The sequence below is a fragment of the Epinephelus lanceolatus genome, chromosome 11, assembly GCF_041903045.1.
Source record: "Epinephelus lanceolatus isolate andai-2023 chromosome 11, ASM4190304v1, whole genome shotgun sequence".
Lineage (NCBI taxonomy): Eukaryota > Metazoa > Chordata > Actinopteri > Perciformes > Serranidae > Epinephelus > Epinephelus lanceolatus.
The window spans coordinates 12,332,501-12,351,677 of NC_135744.1; the positions used below are offsets into that span (position 1 = coordinate 12,332,501).

The following is a 19,177-nucleotide window of genomic DNA, read 5'->3' on the forward strand; positions in this document are numbered from 1 at the left end:
GTTTGTGTCACGTAATTGTTTTGTGTCACGTTGTAGTTGTTCTGTGTCACGTAATTGTTTTGTGTCACGTTGTGGTTTTGTGGTTGTTTGTGTCACTTTGTAGTTGTTTTGTGTCCCTTTTGGTTGTTTTTGTCACTTTGTGGTTATTTTGTATCACCATGTTGTTGTTTTGTGTCACTTTGTAGTTGTTTTGTATTCATCTGTGTTTGTTTTGTATTCGTCTGGGATTGTTTTGGTCACTGTATTTTTTTGTGTCACTTTGTCATTATTGCATTTAATCACTTTGTAGTTGTTTTGTGTCACTTTGTAGTTGTTTGTGTCACTTTGTGGTTGTTTCGTATTCGTCTGTGGTTGTTTTGGTCACTTTTTATTTTTTTGTGTCACTTTGTCATTATTGCATTTTGTCACTTTGTAGTTGTTTTGTGTCACTTTGTAGTTGTTTGTGTGACTGTTCCTTTATGTCACTTTGTGGTCAGTTTGTGTTACTTATATGTCTCATGTCACTTTATTTATTTGCGTGACTTTGCTTAATGTATAATTCTATCATCAAAAGAACATTCAAGAAATGAGCAAAAATAAAGATTCATTTACATTTTTGGATACAGTCTATATTGATAACCATATGATATACACACCATGTAGTGCTGATATGATTAATCGATTTCATGATCGACAGAAAACAAACAACAGTTCTTATAATACAGTAATTTTGCACGCAGCTACAAGAACCTGATTGGTCAAACTGTTACCGACGCCTCTGAAGCTGCAGCTGTGATTGGTTCAGGACTCATGAGCTCCACCAGTCCCACACACACACACACACACACACACACACGGAGCCAGAGAGGAGCTAACATGGCGGAAGCAGAAGTCAGCGAGTTAAGTTCTGGAGGTATTTTCCAAGAAATCTTCACCTCCCCGCTGAATTTGACCCTCCTCAGCCTCTGTCTCTTCCTCCTCTACAAGATCTTCCGCGGGGACAAACCACCGGAGCTCGGTGAGGCGGACAAACCGCTGCCAAAACTGAAGAAGCGAGATTTCACCATCGCAGAGTTGAAGCCCTACGATGGACTCCAGGACCCGAGGATCCTCATGGCTGTCAACGGGAAAGTGTTCGACGTCACCAGAGGGAAGAAGTTTTACGGGCCAGGTAAAAACCCACCGTGAACCGGCGGTCCCGTTACGGTGGTACGAGCTGTTCTGTCGTTTCTCCTGGGATTTGAACGCACCATCACCAACGGCTGCTCGCGCGAGGAGACCGTTGGCTGTGATAGGATATTTTATTCATACATTAATCAGGATCTTTTCGACATTACAACCAAATACAACTGGTTAAAATGGAGTCTTGTTACTGGAAGCTAACGTCACACCCCCCGTTAGTTAGCGAGCTCAGATCCCGTTTCACAACACAGTAGCTGCTGTAGCCTTGGGACCAAAGATCGTCTATGAACTAAGATGAGGTACTACATAGTGAAAAACCATAACCCGGCAGCCGCCATGTTTTATTAAGATTTTTTTAATTAACCATGTGAACGGGTAATGTACAAATAGAAAGCAGATATCAGATACTTACCATCTTCCAGGGTGCAGTGACACAACACCAGAGATACAAAAACACACAGACATAAGTAAATAAACTTATAAACAATAATAATAATAATAATAATAAAACAAATTTACGTGCTTTACACGGTTGATCCCGGATCAAAAACAATGCCAAGCAAATAAAATGAGGCAATTTTAAGAAAATACAAAGAACAAAAAAATAAAGAAAGTGCTGTCACTGAAGCAGATCAGCAAAGATTGCAACTAATTGCCCTATAAATTGCGCTGAGGTACAGCAAATCAAACTATTAGAGTACAGTAATACAAAATAAAAGAATACAATAACTGATGACAACACAAGATAGAAATAATCAAATGAGACACAAAACAGCAGTGTGTGAAAACTAATAAAATGCTTTTTTGAACAGATACATTTTAAGAAGCGATTAAAAACATGTCACTGATTCAGCCTCAGATCCTCTGACAGGGAGCTCCACAGGTGAAGGGCCTCAACTGCAAAAGCTGAGGTGTAGATGAAAAGTTAGAAGCATTTATGCTCAGTTAAAAGAAATAAGGCACAAACAACATAAAGGTGGAAGACGGTTCAAGTTTGCACAAACATTAAAAGATATAATAAGGCTGAATAAGTGATTTTAAAATATTTATTCATTACTGATTCATTTATAGAGGTTTTTTTCTTTGCACATTTGGAGTTTATTAATTTAAAGGACTTGGTGGAAAGTTGAATCTCATTATAGTAGCCAATAAAGACAGGTGGGTGTTAATACATTTTAGCTTAGTGAATAAAAAGAAGTTTGGCTAAAAGAAGTAGGTAATTCAGGTCTGTTAATAACACACCAAGATGAAAACTCTTTTGATCTAAATCAGCATCATTGTGGTTTTCCAACTCAACTATTCTCTAAATTGTTTCCAGAAAATCTGTGTTTGAGACATAGAGAGATGTTACGTTGTTTAATATCACCTGCAGAGAACACACACGTTGTTCCCAAAACCAAATCTCAGTCTTAAAAATTAATTTGAAGGGTAAAAATTATTCATTATTTTGTCGTCGATTTCTTTTGATTAGGGTGGAAAAATTTAAAAAATTTAATTATTTAAATGATTCAGGTTCATTATTTTCTCCACATTTTATTTTTATGTTGTGCAACCGAATTTATTTTTCCATTATTTTTAAATTCTAAATTGTATTTTCCACAACTTTTATAGTGACAGTCTGGAATGTGCATATTATGTGTATCAAACATATTCACTAAAATTTGTACAAAAAAAATCCAAATCAAACATAAAACAAATGACAATTATAAAGATTTCACCAGAGTAAATGTGTTGTAACTTTTCCATCATCTCCACTTACCTAAAATAAGAATCTGCCCGTCATGCTTCATTTCTGTTCCCTGGAAACAGACGCAGAGTGAGACCTCACTGTTGTTTTATCTTATCTCAGATTGTAACCTCTGTGGCGTGTAACCTCTGGCCAACATAGTATCTTACTCTCATGCAAACTGCACGCCCAGCCCTACAGCCTGTACTCCTGCCTGCGGTCTGTGTTATTAAAAGAATTCAGCTGATTTAAAGTTTGTCCTCAGACAGATCTTGCTATGATGTCACTCATGGATCCTGCAGGTTGTCAAACTTTGAACATTTAGGGCTGCGTGTTGTTTCAAAGTTCTGGCACAGATATAGAAATAACCCAACAATGCCTTTTTTCCCCTTAAATGTTAAATTCTGTCTCAGCACAGACTGCACAAGAACTCTGAACTAAAATACAGTCTATAAATAACTTTTTTTTTTTTTTAAATCAGGAAACATCTGATGAAAGAATGAGTAAATATTTGTCTCTGCTTCCTGTTGTTTTGTAGAGTAAATGGTCAAGTATAAAGTGACGGGAAAAAAAATAGACATTCATCGTTAATATCTCGAAAATTATCACTCTGACTTTTTCAAAGAGTCTTTTAACCATCATGACGTCTTTAAGTGTCATTATCAGTTGTCTGTACTGTATGTATTATAAATTGATCATTTAAATGCAAAATAGAGGTGGGCGATATGGCCCTAAAATAATATTTCAGGGTATTTTTGCAATAACAATATTCTTGGCAATGTGACAAATTAGTAAAAAAAAAAAAAAAAAGTATTATTTAAGACCATAGTTTGTGATCTAATTTTACAGTTTGCTTCAAATATTCAGTAAAAACTAAAACGATCTCTCATTTCTTTAGTTTGTGAGCAACAACAGTAACTGAGAGTGAGATTCAGATTCTGTCACAATATTAATAGTTCAGCTAAATAAAATCTACCACAAATGACACATTTAAACAGCTCCCAAATACAAAAAAATGTCAGGATCTATATATAAAAATCAACAGGTGAATTCCTTCTTTTAGTAAAATCCTAAATGATTGAGTTGTTTTTTTTCCACCTGGACCTTTATGCTCTGCCATTTCTCCTCTAATCATCACGCTGTAACCTGTGACAGGCTCTTATGATCCCACAACTACCACATATATACACATATGCAGTTTTTCATGTAGGTTTACATTACCAAAGGTTTATGACAAAATCAGACAAAGGAGAGGGAGAGACGCTGTGCTGCTGCCAGAGGAGCTGCTGAATGAGTTCCCTTTGAGCGGTAAGTCGCTAAAAGAGCCTGAGAAGTCCGGGGCTGTTCATAAAACATTCAGGACGCCACAGTTTATTCCACACTACTGAAGCTGCTCCTCTTTGTGGAACCACCACAGGGTCAATAATAATTTAGCTTTCAGCCATGCTTGTTGTTGCCGTGGGTAACAGTATGACATCATATGTCAACAAGTTGAAATATCGTGAATATCACTATATGAATATTTCATATCATATATATATATATATATATATATATATATATATCATATATATATATATATATATATAATATGATATATATATATGTTTTGTTTTAAAATATAAAATATATTGAAATATATGAGAATACACCGGTATTATTGTGAACAAGATGGTATGGCACACCCCTGCTGCAAAATTGAATTGTTATATATTATTTGATGTGTAAAAGGACATCAGTCATTTCCAGCTGCCTCGACAGAAAACAGAGTTAAAACGGTTGAAAGTAGTGAGTTTATGTGGGACTGAGTCAAAACCACTTTGCCAAGCTCAACTTCAGGTGACTAGAGAGAAAATCTCACGTTAAAAAAGCTCTAAATGATCTGTTTTCATCAGTGTAGTAGCTCCTGCTGCCACTGGTGCTGCATCCACCTCACTGTGTGTCCTCACTGTGTGTCCTCACTGTGTGTCCTCACTGTGTTGCAGAGGGGCCGTACGGAGTGTTTGCAGGCAGAGATGCATCCAGAGGCCTCGCAACGTTCTGCCTGGAGAAGGAGGCCCTGAAAGACGAACATGACGACTTGTCCGACCTGAACGCCATGCAGCAGGAGAGCCTCTCTGAGTGGGAGACTCAGTTCACCTGTGAGTTTGACATGTGACCATATTTATGTTGCCAGGAAGTACCACAGGAAACAGTAATATTACCACAGTGTGTCACACTCTCCTGAAATACGACCAGAACGGAGATGTAGTTAAGTTTTCCAACCATGACAAACTACTCAAAAAAGTCAAAATATCAGCAAATTATATTTTGGGCTGGCCTGAAGTCATGGCTTGATGACGCATTGGAGCCATCTTTATCATAACCCCTCCCAAACTACATAACAACTACAGCCCTTATTACACAGAGTTGGCACTAAAGAGCTGCTACAAAGTCCCATCTTTTTGTCGCCTTTGCATTTTTACACAATGTCACTCCAGTGTGTGATTTCAGACAACACGTTAGCCTTGCCAAAAAAAAAGAGGCATGATGGGCGTGACATGTAATACAACAGCGTCGGCCTCTAGTATGACATATAACTTTATAGACAATAACAATCCGCTACCACCTCTGTTACATAGCGACTGATCTAACCCTCTGCTCGGACGGTAAGGAGCTCCTGGACCTCATTGTTTTACCAATATGTGGACATCTTTAGCTGCTGTTTTTCTTCTTTGAGTTAGCCACTAACTGCTAACCATGATCTTGTCCTGCTGTCTGTCCCTTTTATACAGACATCGTTTCAATGCCGATACTACCTCTGATGCTGCCTTAATGGCGAGACAACTCTGTCCCCCATTCTGTGATTATAACTGTAATACAGAACGACAAGGGGGCTTAAAGGTGTGAAATTCCCAACCTGAAAAGGCTGTATAAAGGGAGCTGAAGGGGGGTTTAATGGAGCTCTTTCAGTGACGTCATCTTCTTCAGCAATGGTTTAATGGCACCGACTGGAGAATCAGCTCCACCAGCTGCTGAACTGACTACTAATATTGACACATTAGTTGTGCAAAAATTCACATTTTCCTCTGTAGATTTTCTGAAAATTTGGTAAAAATTTGAGCTACATTTGGAGGGAAACCTGGCTATTGTCTCTTAAGCCCCGTTTCCACCAAACACTTTGAGTACAGTACCTTTGGGACCAAGAGTAACCCTTCAGACATGGTACCTAGACACTCAGTCTGTTGAGACAGTCCTCTTAAATGTGGGCGGGGTTGTTGTCAGTCACTGCTCTGTCCAGCACTCGCTGTATTTCCTCATCAGCGGTGACACAGATGGAAGTCTGCACCTGGTTTATCGTCCACAGAACGAGGCTGCACGCCGACATTTTCAGAACAAAATAGAACAGGCTGCAGTGAGAGTCTCTCTCCATGGGATACTTAAGAATAGCAGCTTTGTGCATTTAGTCCTTCTCAGGCAAGCTCAGGGGTTTAGTGTTGCTGTAGCCCAAAGGAAGTGAGGCTCAACAACGCTTTTTTAAAATTTTATTTTTATTAGAATATATGCAGTTTTTATAATCCGGACGAAATTAATATATATTTTTAAACGCTTGAAGATCCACTCATTACTAAAAGTGTCTGTCATCCAAGAGAGACGATAAAAACTAAAGTGATGGTCAAAGTTGTCAAAGTGAAATTAAAGGTGTGCTGATGGATTCATGTCATCAACTCATGCATTGAGTAACATTACAAGTTAACATTCCACCTTAAAAGTTGCCGGCAGTCGGCCCAGTGAATGAAGTTATTTTTTCTCAGACTCCAGCTGCTGTGAGAGGCAGCAAAACATCCTTTCATTTTATAGTTACAGTTTACTAATAAAACTCTCCACTGTATGAACAGTGGTTACATGAGCCTCAAAACCAGACACAACTCAGCCCTGAGCAGAGTGACCGTCCTCTACTGACCAATCAGACTGCAGTGTTCACAGCTCCACCTTTTTGTACCAGATCTGTGTGCTAGGTACCCCAACAGAGGGGGGACCAAACATGGGGACGGTAAGGAACGGTTCTGTTGGTACCATCCACAAACAACAGGAAAAAAAGTGCACCAAACTGCTCAGTGGAAATGGGGCTTTATTTTAAGCATCTGTTAATGCTTTCATTCATGCTCTGACTTTTTTTAGGTTGATGGTTAAAATTATTTTTAAAAAATTAGAAAGTTGATGTCATGGGCCATGCTCACTGTTTCTTTTTGTGACATTTTGTAGACTAAACAATTGATCATTTAATCACATTATTACTAATTCCCGCTCCAAGTCAGGTTCGCCAGAGGACTCATGGTTTAAAATAAACAGACATTTGTGACTGTTTTCTTCAAATGTTGGACAACAAATAATTTATATTTATTTCTGTAAGAAATGGTGTTACATGAACAAATTCCCAATGATGTGTCCTTGAATCTGTTTTGGACAATTTGTTGTCATTGAGGCTGTAAATAATTTTCTTATTCCCTTTTTTTCCTCCTCCATTACAGTTAAGTACGACTACGTCGGCAAGCTCCTGAAACCAGGCGAGGAGCCCACAGAGTACACAGACGACGAGGAGGGAAAAGATAAAAAGGCGGACTAGAAAATGAAAGGCGAAGAAGACAAGGAAAAACTGATCGATGCCTTAATGTTTGTAATTTTGATGCCTGTTGCCTCCTGTTAGGGCCAATCTTCTGTATGTATCTTAGCACTTTTGGACTGTCACAATCCTGCATTTTATATGCTGACTGAATTCCATTTATCTCCATTTATCTTGTGGCATTAACAGTTAAATATGCTGCATTCTGATACAGAGCTGTGCAGTGTTGTTGTTGAGCCCGACCGATAAATCAGTCTGCCAATTCGATCAGCTGATATTAGCCTGGCGCAGATATATCAGAGTATATGTTGTCTGATATGCACCAATATGAAACTTTTCTTTTACAGAACACAACGCAGAAAAGGATGCTTGAAGTAATTTATAATTATTAAATCCTCAAATGAAGTTTACTGTGCACAGAAACAGTAACACGCTAGTTAGCCAGTTAGCACATAAACAACACAATCCAGTGTTGAAAGAACAGAGCAGCGTTTCTGCTCAAGAGCTCACTGACTAAGAAAAATAATTTGACCTTATGTAACAAGTTAGTGTTTGGTCTCACTCCTTCTTTTTTTTACTTTCCCCACTTCTGTTTCTCTTCTCGTGCGCTGAGCTGAACTGCCAATCAGAGTGATTTCATTCACCGACGGGTTTCACTATCGCAGTCACCAATTCAACATGCTGAATCAGCCAAAAAAAGCCAATGGCAGCTAACGAGGGGCAATGGTGCGGGACACACTGCACTGACAAAGCCAGCAGACATTCACCGACAGCCCAACATTGACCTACGGCCAACTGACGGCTTGTTGCTTGCCTTATAACATCTAGCCTCCGTTACATACCTTTGTCGCAAGTGTTTTATAACCACATTTTAGGGATAATTGACAGACTCCATATCAGCCAGTATATATCTACACCAGAATTTTGATATCAGTTTCGGGATCTGCCCCAAAAATCAAGTATCGGTTGGGCTCTAGTTGTTAGAGTTCATCAGTTAACTGTAAAATTGATCTTTAGATGGTTGCGGAGAATCGAGAACTCGGACCAATTCCACTGACGTCCTGTCCTGTTGTCTGAAGGAGATCAGTTGAAGCTGCGAGTAAATCCACAGCTCTGTCGTACACTTTGTTAACGTGACTGCTGATGTGTTGCAGGTTGTAAACATTCCTTTCATCCAAGTTTGGGCTCATCTCAAATTAAAAAAAAATTGTCTCAGAATGTAGTTTCACTCATAATCTAAAATGGAGCCAGAGGGTAGATTTAAAGTGTTTTTTAATGTGAGTCTTTCCAAATAAACTCTTGAATTAATTTTACAGAGATCATTTCAAGTGAGCTCGACCAAAAGTTAGTTTGGTTCATCAGCAAGTCTCCCTGAAAATAGGTCCCTATCCAGGGGACTAATCTCGAGCTGTGTCTCAGTTCAGGGGCTGCAGCCTTTGACGGACACGGCCTTCGCAGTCAATGTCAGCCACGTCCTTGCAAGGCCACATCAGCCAAACCTAACTGTCTCTGGTCTGGTCTCTGGTCTGCAGAGGATTTCCTTGTTGCATCACCAGTTGTTCTCGCCCCGACCCGTTGGTGTTCCTACTACCTAGCAACCAGCTGCACTTGGCAAAAGAAGGGGTAAGCTAGTAAGTTAGTTAGCCCTAAATCATGGACCCAGAGAATGTTATTAGATATATATATATATTTTTTTTAAATTTAATACTTGAGGTGATGACTCACCGCCAGAGACGTTTGATATATTTCAGGCTGATGGACTGTTTGCAGGTAAACTTTTGAAATTAAGATTGTTTAAACTGTGCACTTTTAGCTAATAGTAATGTTAACAACAGTTAACTGTTAGCTAGCTGTCAGTTAACTTAATATATAATCATTACCAGTGCACAATACATCATGGGATAGGATGGGCCAAGAAGGATTCATCTGTTGCATCCTCCAAATGGGAAAGAACTGGGAAATAAGGCTGCATTTGAAGGAGCCCTCGAAATGGGACGGTCTCGGCCGCTCCAATGTGATGCAATCAGTCTTAAAATGCAGCCTTTGAAGGCTAGCTGCAGCCCCTCAACTGAGACACAGTCTCCATGTTTACCGGTACTTTTGGTCGGACTCTGAAATGGGTAAAATGATTCATATGAAACGAGAAGGGCACTCGTTTCCCTTTTCCACCAAATGAGCTCATGTTCTTGAACTGGTTCTGTTCATGATTCCTGGAACCTTGGTGCTATCTTGTGAACCAGCCTGCGTTTCTACCAGTTTTGAACAGAACCATTGTAATCAAGGATGTGTCATCAATGGAGGGCGTTGTACGATGCACAGGGGAGGTTAACAGTAGTAACAAAGTAGTGGACTGCATTGGTATGTGCGAACTTTTGTTCTGTTGGTACAGATATGTGTTTTTACCCAAAAGCAAGCATGGACCAACTATTAATGAGATCACTGTACACTCATTGGCGATGTTTCACTTCATTTCTCCATCGTCTTTCCAGCCTACGATACGCCGAATGATGTCGCCACAGTTCACTATTTAGGTCAAGGAAAACCTCTTATGTTTTTTGGTTCCAGCTGAGAACCAACTTTTTGGGTTCTTAACCAATTTAGTTTTGGTCGAAATGCTGTTCAAGATGAGGTGCAGGAAGTAGAACAAACAGGTCCTGTGTCAGTGGAAAATGGGTATCAGAGAGGGCAGACCGCCGCCAAGGCCAAATGTCCGATTTCGCAATGTTACCGAAAGTGTAAAATACTTTGTGTGTCTGCCCCATGATGGGATCCACTCCAAACTTTAACAGGTTCTTCCTCGGCTCATGCTCCACCCTTTCACCACATTTAATGAAAATTGGGGCAGTAGTTTTTCCAAAAGCCTACTGACAAACAAACAAACCCGAAGCAAAACCCACCTCCATGGTGGAGTTATTTAAAGTTTATCTGGAAAGCTTTAGGCCTCAATCACACAGAAAGCATTTTAGCAGCTGGAGGCGAGCTTTTTGCTCGCAGTTTTTGCATCGCTATGCACCTCACGTTTCTGCTTTCTAGGCACCTGGTGTTTTTTCTGTAGCGCTCTGAACTCCTCGAGTAAAATAATCTTCAACTCAGCGCAGAAAAGCGCCCCACGTCATCTCCGCTTTTTTTCCCTTTGTCCATTCAGATGATTTGAGAGGCGGGCCTTCTGTGGTGGTCACGACAACAAGTTTACAGTTGGTAAACAATGGAGGAGAAACTGGTGGTGGTGGTTGCTGGATATCCAGAGCTATAAGACTTTACAAACCACAGTTATCATCTCAAAAGAAAACAGCAGGTGTGGAAGCATAAGTGCAACTTGAAGCAGCCATCATGGAGGAGAAGCTCCTGGACCAACTGGTGGTACTCCCCATGATCCAGCTTCTTTTTTAGGGTTTCATGTACCCACACAGATCTCCATAGTGGGTTCGCATTACCTGCCCCAGTACATATATTTGGACACAGTTATGACAGAAACACCCAAGCTAATAAAATACAGGAATTTACCTTCTAACAGGACTCTGATGAGCTGATGTAAAGATTAAAGATGTCGTCACATAAACACTAATGAGTTCTCCTTTATGCACTTTTTCTTGATAAACTGTACCAACGACATTTACTTTATATATTCTGTGATATAATGTGTCAACTGGCCACAACAGTTTCTTGTCTAATCTTCAATAAAAGGACAAAGATGCCCAGATGTTTGTTAACTCATCAGAAGTATCTGCTGATCTGAATTCTCCCATGTGTTGACACGTTTGTCAGATTTTCAGTGTTGATTTCGCTTTAACTAATTCAGAGTTTTCTGACAGGAGTTCACAGATTTCCTGAGTCCACAACCCCAGATCCCAATTTACTAAGCAAAAATATTAAGGATAATAAGGATTTGCTGCTTTTTCTTTGCTTTGTACAAATATGGTTTGAATTCCTTTTAGATATTGGACTGTAGGTCGAACAAAACATTTAATATGCAATGATTTTTTTTAACATAAGATATGAAGCTCCTCTTCATGTGCAGTAATCTCTTTGTGTTCATTAGTTTATCACATGGTGCAGAGAAAAAGTTTCAGGAAGTTCAAATTTCACTTAAAACACTAAAAAGTCCAGGTTGCTGCCAGTTAGGTTGAATATTATGAATCTTAGAATCACAGTTTCTTTTACCCCCTATCCAGCTAATGATTTACGATTTTTAAACTATATCCATGACAGAAAAGAATTAAACATTCGTTGTGAGGTCATCTCTGGTGCGCTCAAAGTCTTGTCGACTAGATAATTAAAAACTTAGATTGATAATCGGAGCCTGTTTCAGCAATATTTCACAGTCCGAGACCCCAAACTGCAAATAATTCTAGACCAGGAAGTTTTATTTTCACAAATATGTTCATGAAGTGCTGCAAACGCTTTTATTGCAAGTAATTATCATTAATTTTTTAACCCTGAAGTTATGAGGAAGAAGTTTGTATTAAATGTTTAGTTATATCATTTGTTGATATTTTTCTTTTCCATCATCGTCCTTGTAAAAACTGGAGAGATCGTCCACTTTCTGTAAAAAGAGATTCAATGAGGGAACATTTTCAGTATGCGTGTGTGTACATACATAATCTAAATGTCTAAATGATTTAATAAAGACAACAACAAAATAAAATTAAGTCATCTTTATTTATCATCTATATTTTTATGTCACCTTAAGGAACTTTCTTCAACTTTGGCACAAATATCCCCTTGGACTCAACTATGAACTGATTGGATTTTGGGGTCATAGGTCAAAGATCAAGGCTGTTGTGACCTCATCTGTCTCATTCTTGTGCAATATCTCATAAACACCTTGAGGGAATTCCTTCAAATTTGGCACAAACATCCACTTTTAGTCAAGAATTAACTGGTTTTAATTTGGTGGTCAAAGGTAAAGGTCACTGTGACCTTGTCCATCGCATTCTCGTGAATGCAACATCTGGAAAAAAAAAAAACAACAACACCTGGAGGGAATTTCCTCAAATTTAGTACCTACATCCAGTAATGAACTGAACTAATTAGATTTTGGGGTCATAGGTCAAAGACAAGGTCACTGTGACCTCATCTGTATCATTCTTGTGAATACAATACCTCAATAATGTGTTGAGGGATTTTTTTCAAATTTGGCACAGACTTTCCACTCTGAGTCAACAATGAATTGATTAGATTTTGGCTGTAAAAAGTCAAGGTCGCCATGACCTTGCATTTATGTAGGATATATCAGACTAAATATGCATATTCAGTACCTTGTATGAAACTTATAATATAGTTCCTGCAGATCCTTAAAAGTCTTAAAAGGCAGTGAATTCATTCATCTGAGAATTAGGCCTTAATCAGTATTAAAATGTCTTACATCAATCTGTAAGAAATCTTAAAAAAAATGCTGAGACATGGGAAGTAGGATTTTATTTTAATTTATTTTATTGCATAGGAGGCTCTGTGTATTTAATGCAATAAGTTTTTGCCCATCTGGCACCAACAACCATGCCACTATCAAAGTCACTTAAAGGGATAGTGCACCCAAAAATGAAAATTCAGCCATTATCTACTCACCTATATGCCAATGGAGGCTCTGGTGAAGTTTTAGAGTCCTCACATCCCTTGCGGAGATCGATGGGTGGAGCGGCTAGCACACTTAATGGCTGATGGTGCCCCAGACTAACATCCAAGAGCACAAAATTGAAACCACAAGATATCTCCATACTGCTCATCCATAGTGATCCAAGTGTCCTGAAGCCCTGACATAAAAAATTGTTTCAAAAAATGTCATATGAACTCTGTTATTAGCCTCACTGTAGCCTGCAGCTCTGACTGCTTCTCTGTGCTGTGCATTTTTGGGTGCACTATCCCTTTAATTCACCTTCTTCCTCATTCTGATGCTCAGTTTGAACTTCAGCAGGTCATAAAAAAAAGTTTTTAAGTCCCGTGCACAGCAACTAAGTGCTACTTCTAGGTGCCAGCTGGTGCAGGATAAATCACAGTCAAAAACATAAAAAACTTCCAGCACACACTATAGCATAGGATTGACAGAAGGTTTATTATCAAAAGTTAAAAACAGAAGGGGCGAACAACGCGTTTCACATGTTGCTTCATCAGATTCGCTCAGCAGGTCGTGTTGTGTTCACCATGTCTACATGAGCTGCTGCGACGAGATTGGCTGATTATCTATTTGTGTTAACAGGCAGTGAGTGTAACGTTACACCATCATGTGTGCTGCTGCAATAATCTGAATTTCCCCTCTGGAGATAAATATCGTTTTGTCGTGCTGCTTTTAGATTTCCATCATCATGTAAAGCACACGCAAAAAGTATGTGTCAGAAGTGGGATTCGAACCCACGCCTCCATTCGGAGACCAGAAATCCCGTGTTAGCGGAAGGAGATTATCCTTGAGTCTGGCGCCTTAGACCACTCGGCCATCCTGACACGGTGCTACAAAGTGCTCTCAGTTGGACTTTTATCTATTACACAAACCAGGTGGACCATGAATTATTTTGTTGTATTTGTAAAATAGATCACTAATAATTGTTTTATCCCCATGTTTTATCGTATCGATGTCTAAAAGTGCGTATTTCATTTCCGTGTTCACTTGTTTTTACGTTAAAGGAACAGTTCGGATTTTTTGAAGCGGGGTTTAATGAGAGATATGGGCTAACGTTACTTACCCATAGTTGGTGTATTACGGCCTGCAAAAAACGTATTTTAGCCACCTATATAAAGTCTCAATTAAAAAAAATCTGTATCAGTTTAAATGTACAATGTATTTCGAGTATTTTAACTGCTTTACCTTTTCCTGACAGACAGCCTGTTCCTGTTTGTAGCACACTGTAAATGGATGTCATACAACCCCGCTTCAAAAAATTGGAACATCCCTTTAAAGTGACGTCAGGATGCTACCTTCGTAATTTCCGTTGTGTGTACGTGCGGCGGCCATATTACACTTCCGTTCTTCAAGGGTATCTGAAGGCACAAGGCTAGACAACATGTACCGGTTTGCTAAAGCCGCAGTCAACATCACCGGTAAGGAAACGAGTTTTATGAAAATGTGTGTTGTCTGTACATATTTAGGGCCGGCCACAGTTTGACATCAGTCCATTAACAAGTTTAAACGGCCTGCCTTTGGTCGGTGACCGCGGTCACCGTGCTAATGTTGCTAGCCAAGCTAAGCTAACCTAATATCAGCAACTCATGTAAAAGATATGACTCAAAAACAGTTAGTTGTGTAATTAAATGCCCTTAATTATCTTACTCAAATGAAGTCAAAACTGCCACCGGAAGCGACCTTTATAATGCGTCATTTTGCATCTAGATGTCCGATGCTGACCTGTGTGAGTTAGCATAATAACTAGTTAACTTATTTGTTTTAATTGTACAGATAATACCCTTTTCAATTAGTTATGGAAAAATGCATTAGCAATTAAGCATGTAAGGTGACGCTAAACTGTCTATCTGATGTCCATGAAGTTAGTCTGAAAGGAAGGGCAAATAAGGACAGTCCTGTCATCTGGATATGGCGACACATATCTTTCACCAACATTCACGGAGGTCTTTAAACAATGTATTTTTATTAGCATGTCAATAAAGACATGCAGAATACTAATAAACAAACACAAAACCAATAAGGACAAAAAATAGCCCCACTCACCCGTCAACACAAGAACAAACGAACAAAGTCCGACCTGCCAAAGGGAATCCAAAAGAGAGGAAAATAAATAATTACAAATGATGACATATTAATTAACTTGTGTGACATCAGACGGAAAGTAAAGTGTAAGTCATTCTAATTTTTCAGCTTCCATATTTGGCACCAAAGTTAAAAATGGTGTGCAGTCAATGGTGGAGGAAATATGAGCATGTCTGCAGGTCCCTGAAAAGTCTTAAAATGTCCTCACTTCAATGACATAACAATACGATCTTGAAGATCACTAAATAGTCTTGAATTTGAATTTGTGAGGTCATAACCACTACAAACATTTTATCTAAATTCATTTATACATCTTTTAATTTATTTTTGTAAAAATTAGTGAAGTTTTTCTTTGTTAAAGTCCATATTTCTTATTTCATACTTTATTGATCCTCGAGGGGAATTTGCATCTCTCTGATGTACAGAGTAGAGTATTATAAAAGGTAAGAGTATGAAATAGGAGTATGTAAATTTTAGGTAATAAAATAGAATAGAGATACAAGTGTGCATTATGCTACAGTGTTTAACACTAGTACTTAAAATATTAAGAATAAACTATATATCCTCACTGTGCTGAGTCTGTAAGTGTGTAGAAATATACAAATATGTGCATTGTGCTACATTACACTGTATAAACTAGTGTTCCATTCAGAAATATAAAAAATGTATTATGCCATAATGGTTACTACAACATAGTAGGGATTAGGGGTGTAACGGTACACAAAAATCTCGGTTCGGTACGTACCTCACTACACAAGTCACAGTTTGTTTTTTTCGGTACAGTAATGAAAAAAATAGACAACTATTAAATATCTTTTACTTATTGGTAACCTTATTAAAACATACCACCACAGCAGTTAACTCATTTTTGAATGAAACAAATATATATAAAATCCTGCTTTTTCACATTGTTTGAATGAAAATAGAAATATAAAAGTGAAAAATAAAATCCTGTTTTTTTTAACACATTTTTTGAATGAAAAATATGAATATACATTTCTGCTTTAACAGTTTTACTCAATTAAAATAAAAAGTATAGTGAAGCTGGTCAGCTTTAAAGCCTGCTCAGATTCAGTTTTACTAGGAACTTACTTAGCTTTCCCACTTTGTTAAAGTGCAGTAAACAAAACATGCTTATATCTAAAGTGCAGCTTAAACAGTTTAACTCAACTCCAGTGGCGCTGGTTATTTCTTTAGTGCGATGGTCAAGGAAACGCTCTTTCTTTTTAAACGACGACGATATCGTAGTTTGCACCAGATTGCTTTTTCTAGTCGTGCTGGTTAACGTTCAGACTCGAGTGGTGTCGCTTTAGATGCGTTAGCATGTTAGACGTGTTTCCAAGTACATACCCGACTGCTGTTCTGCAGTGTCGGCACACTGCTTTTGTCTTGTCAACTTGTTTATTTCCATCTTCATATTTTACCCTGAAACCAAAGCGTTCCCAAACGGAGGACTTAAGGTTTGCGGGTGGGTCTTCAGGTTCATCAGGCTCACTTGCCATGTTGTCAAAATGTGGGAATGCGCTGCACAAAGTGAAAGCGGAGATTTACGGTCGGACTCGGTCCGTCACTCAATTATGTCCGTCGGGGAACTAGATATTTTAAATGTTTCGGCTCGCAAAAAAAACAGAATTAAAATAAAACAAAATAAAATAAAATAATATCCTGCGCCCAATAATTCGGTACAGGGTCGTGCTGAACCGAAAGTCGCGTACCGAACGGTTTGACACAAATACATGTACCGTTACAGCCCTAGTAGGGATGCATGATAATATTTGCACATCATCGGTATCGACCGATATTGGCTTTACAATGAACTATCAGAATTGGCTGACATGCTTTTTCTGACTTTGCACAATGAATAAATATCACATACACTGAGAAGTATTGTATTTCATGTCTCCATCTGCTGGTGGGCCGTCACAATAAGAGTATGCGTGCATAATATGATGTTACTTCTACTACAGAGGAGACTTGATGATCACTAAAATTTGGTGGGGAAAAAATGGATATATCTATATTGGTATTGAGTATCAGCCAATTAAGATTTTATATATCAGCATATCGGATATTGGCAAAAAAAAAATCCAATACCGTGCATCCCTACACTTACACATCAGTGTAATGAAAATAAGAATAAACAAAAGAAATATGTACAGTTACCAGTTCAAGAGGTGTTGGTGAGAATAAAGTTGTACACTGATGAATATTCCACAGTTGTATAATTGCACCAATTGTTGCACGTTAAAAAAACAAAATGACAATGTCAGAGTATCCAGCTTCATGATCACGTTAGTTTCTGTCACTTCTCTTCTCCCCGCACTCTGAACTGTTCCTGTTTTCCATCTGTATTTCTACTTCATTTTATTAAAAACCTTTAGACTCTATAAAGAGAACTGCAAAATGCTGTAAGCTGCAAGTTAGTACTAGTGCAGTATATAAATGCCATTGTGTTTTGTCGTCATCCAGGTCAGGCCACAAGGCAGGTGAGGCATGGATCCACCGCCGCCCCGAACTTCCACTCCAAGTACGGCACCGGCCTGATGGTTGGTGGAGCTGTCTTCTGCGTGGGTGTGTGGTCATATGTAAGTAGTCTTGTCGTGTTGAACCACATCACATTCATTTATAAGTATGAGCTGAACACACAGCTCGCTCACGTAGCCGTACACAAAGCATCATATGTGGAAGTTTGATTTTTTTTTTTTTTTTTTTAAGTCAGGAGAAATGAATGATAGACATACTGTCCGTCCGTCTGTCCCATTCTCATGAACGCAATATCTCAAATGCATTGAAGGAATTTCCTCAAATTTGGCACCAACATCCACTTGGACTCAATGATGAGCTTATTAGATTTTGGTGGTCAATGATCAAGGTTGCTGTGACCTTGTGAATATGATATCTCAAGAGCACCTTGAGGGATTCCCCCCCCCCCCCCCCCCAAAAAATCTGGCACAAACATTCACTTGGACTCAACGATGAGCTAACAGTTCACTTGGACTCAACGATGAGCTAACAGAGCTAACCAATGGATGCCTCAGGTTGTCTAGTTTAATGTTACCCTCACAATACCCTCTCACTAAAGCCTAGAGAGAGAGAGTTTCCTCAAATTTGGCACGGATGTTTACTTGGACTCAAGATTGAGCTGATTAGACTTGGTGGTTGAAGGTCAAGGTCACTGTGACCTTGCCGTGCTGATTGTATAGATCTCCTATGCTGTCAGGGTAGGATATGTGTGAAGGATCCATGTTTTCACAGACATGAGTTTAAACTAAAAGAGAAACTCAACTGGTTCACAGAGGTATAACACCTCAAGATGGTAACTCTAGTTGGTTTTTCATCCAGCAGCACCATGACACATCATTTTTGCGATAATGTTTGCTAGGAAATCTGTCCCTGAACACATCTGCCAACCACTGGAGGGGAATTTTAGCAGGTTTACTGACATTCCTGGGAATGTTTTATTATTTTACCACAGTAAAATCCCTTAAATGAGCTCAAAGGTGTTTGATTTTTGGATTAAACATTTTTATACATTATATTACATTACATTACATTACATTTTATATATTTATTTTTTGTGTGTGCATGCTTTCTTCAGTTGTAGACTTTGAAGCAAATACTGTGTCTTCGGTTCTGTATCTTAACTTAGGTGTGAATTGGAATTTAAAGTTGAATTTCTTTGCAATAATAAGTGCATACATGTTTTTAAAAAGTATTATTGCTCTTGGAAAAAAAATGTTTCCTGTCTTGGTGCAGGTGCTGACTCAGACTGGCATCACCTGGAATCTGTCACCAGTTGGGAAGGTCACACCCAAACCCTGGAGAGAGGCAGAGGAGTGAAGAGCTGCGATGACTGCATCCCACCTAATAAACCTTCTGGTTGTACAGATGATGAACAACAGTGAATGCCTGTGTTTATTCCAACATGTTATTTTGTCCAAATAAATTAAATGTGATTCTACTGATCACTATTTCTTTCTTATTTATTTAAGAC

General features: G+C 38.7%; 2 protein-coding genes and 1 non-coding gene across 3 annotated transcripts; 2 read left to right on the forward strand and 1 right to left on the reverse strand.

Moving 5' to 3' along the window:
• The first annotated feature begins 809 nt into the window (after positions 1 to 809).
• On the forward strand, positions 810 to 8,798 carry pgrmc1 (progesterone receptor membrane component 1). The gene is made up of 3 exons (XM_033643631.2): positions 810 to 1,150; positions 4,873 to 5,028; positions 7,399 to 8,798. The coding sequence occupies exons 1-3, from the start codon at positions 856 to 858 to the stop codon at positions 7,491 to 7,493; spliced, it is 546 nt and encodes a 181-aa protein (XP_033499522.1). The 5' UTR covers positions 810 to 855; the 3' UTR covers positions 7,494 to 8,798.
• Positions 8,799 to 13,814: 5,016 nt separating this feature from the next.
• On the reverse strand, positions 13,815 to 13,925 carry trnal-caa (transfer RNA leucine (anticodon CAA)). Its single transcript has 2 exons — positions 13,888 to 13,925; positions 13,815 to 13,860 (listed from the first exon to the last, which is right to left on the reverse strand). It is a non-coding gene; the product is annotated as a tRNA-Leu (tRNA).
• A 441-nt stretch (positions 13,926 to 14,366) lies between these two features.
• cox7b (cytochrome c oxidase subunit 7B) lies at positions 14,367 to 19,149 on the forward strand. Its single transcript, XM_033639703.2, has 3 exons — positions 14,367 to 14,519; positions 17,653 to 17,768; positions 18,940 to 19,149. Exons 1-3 carry the CDS (start codon positions 14,483 to 14,485, stop codon positions 19,021 to 19,023), a joined length of 237 nt encoding a protein of 78 aa, XP_033495594.2. The 5' UTR covers positions 14,367 to 14,482; the 3' UTR covers positions 19,024 to 19,149.
• Positions 19,150 to 19,177: the final 28 nt, after the last annotated feature.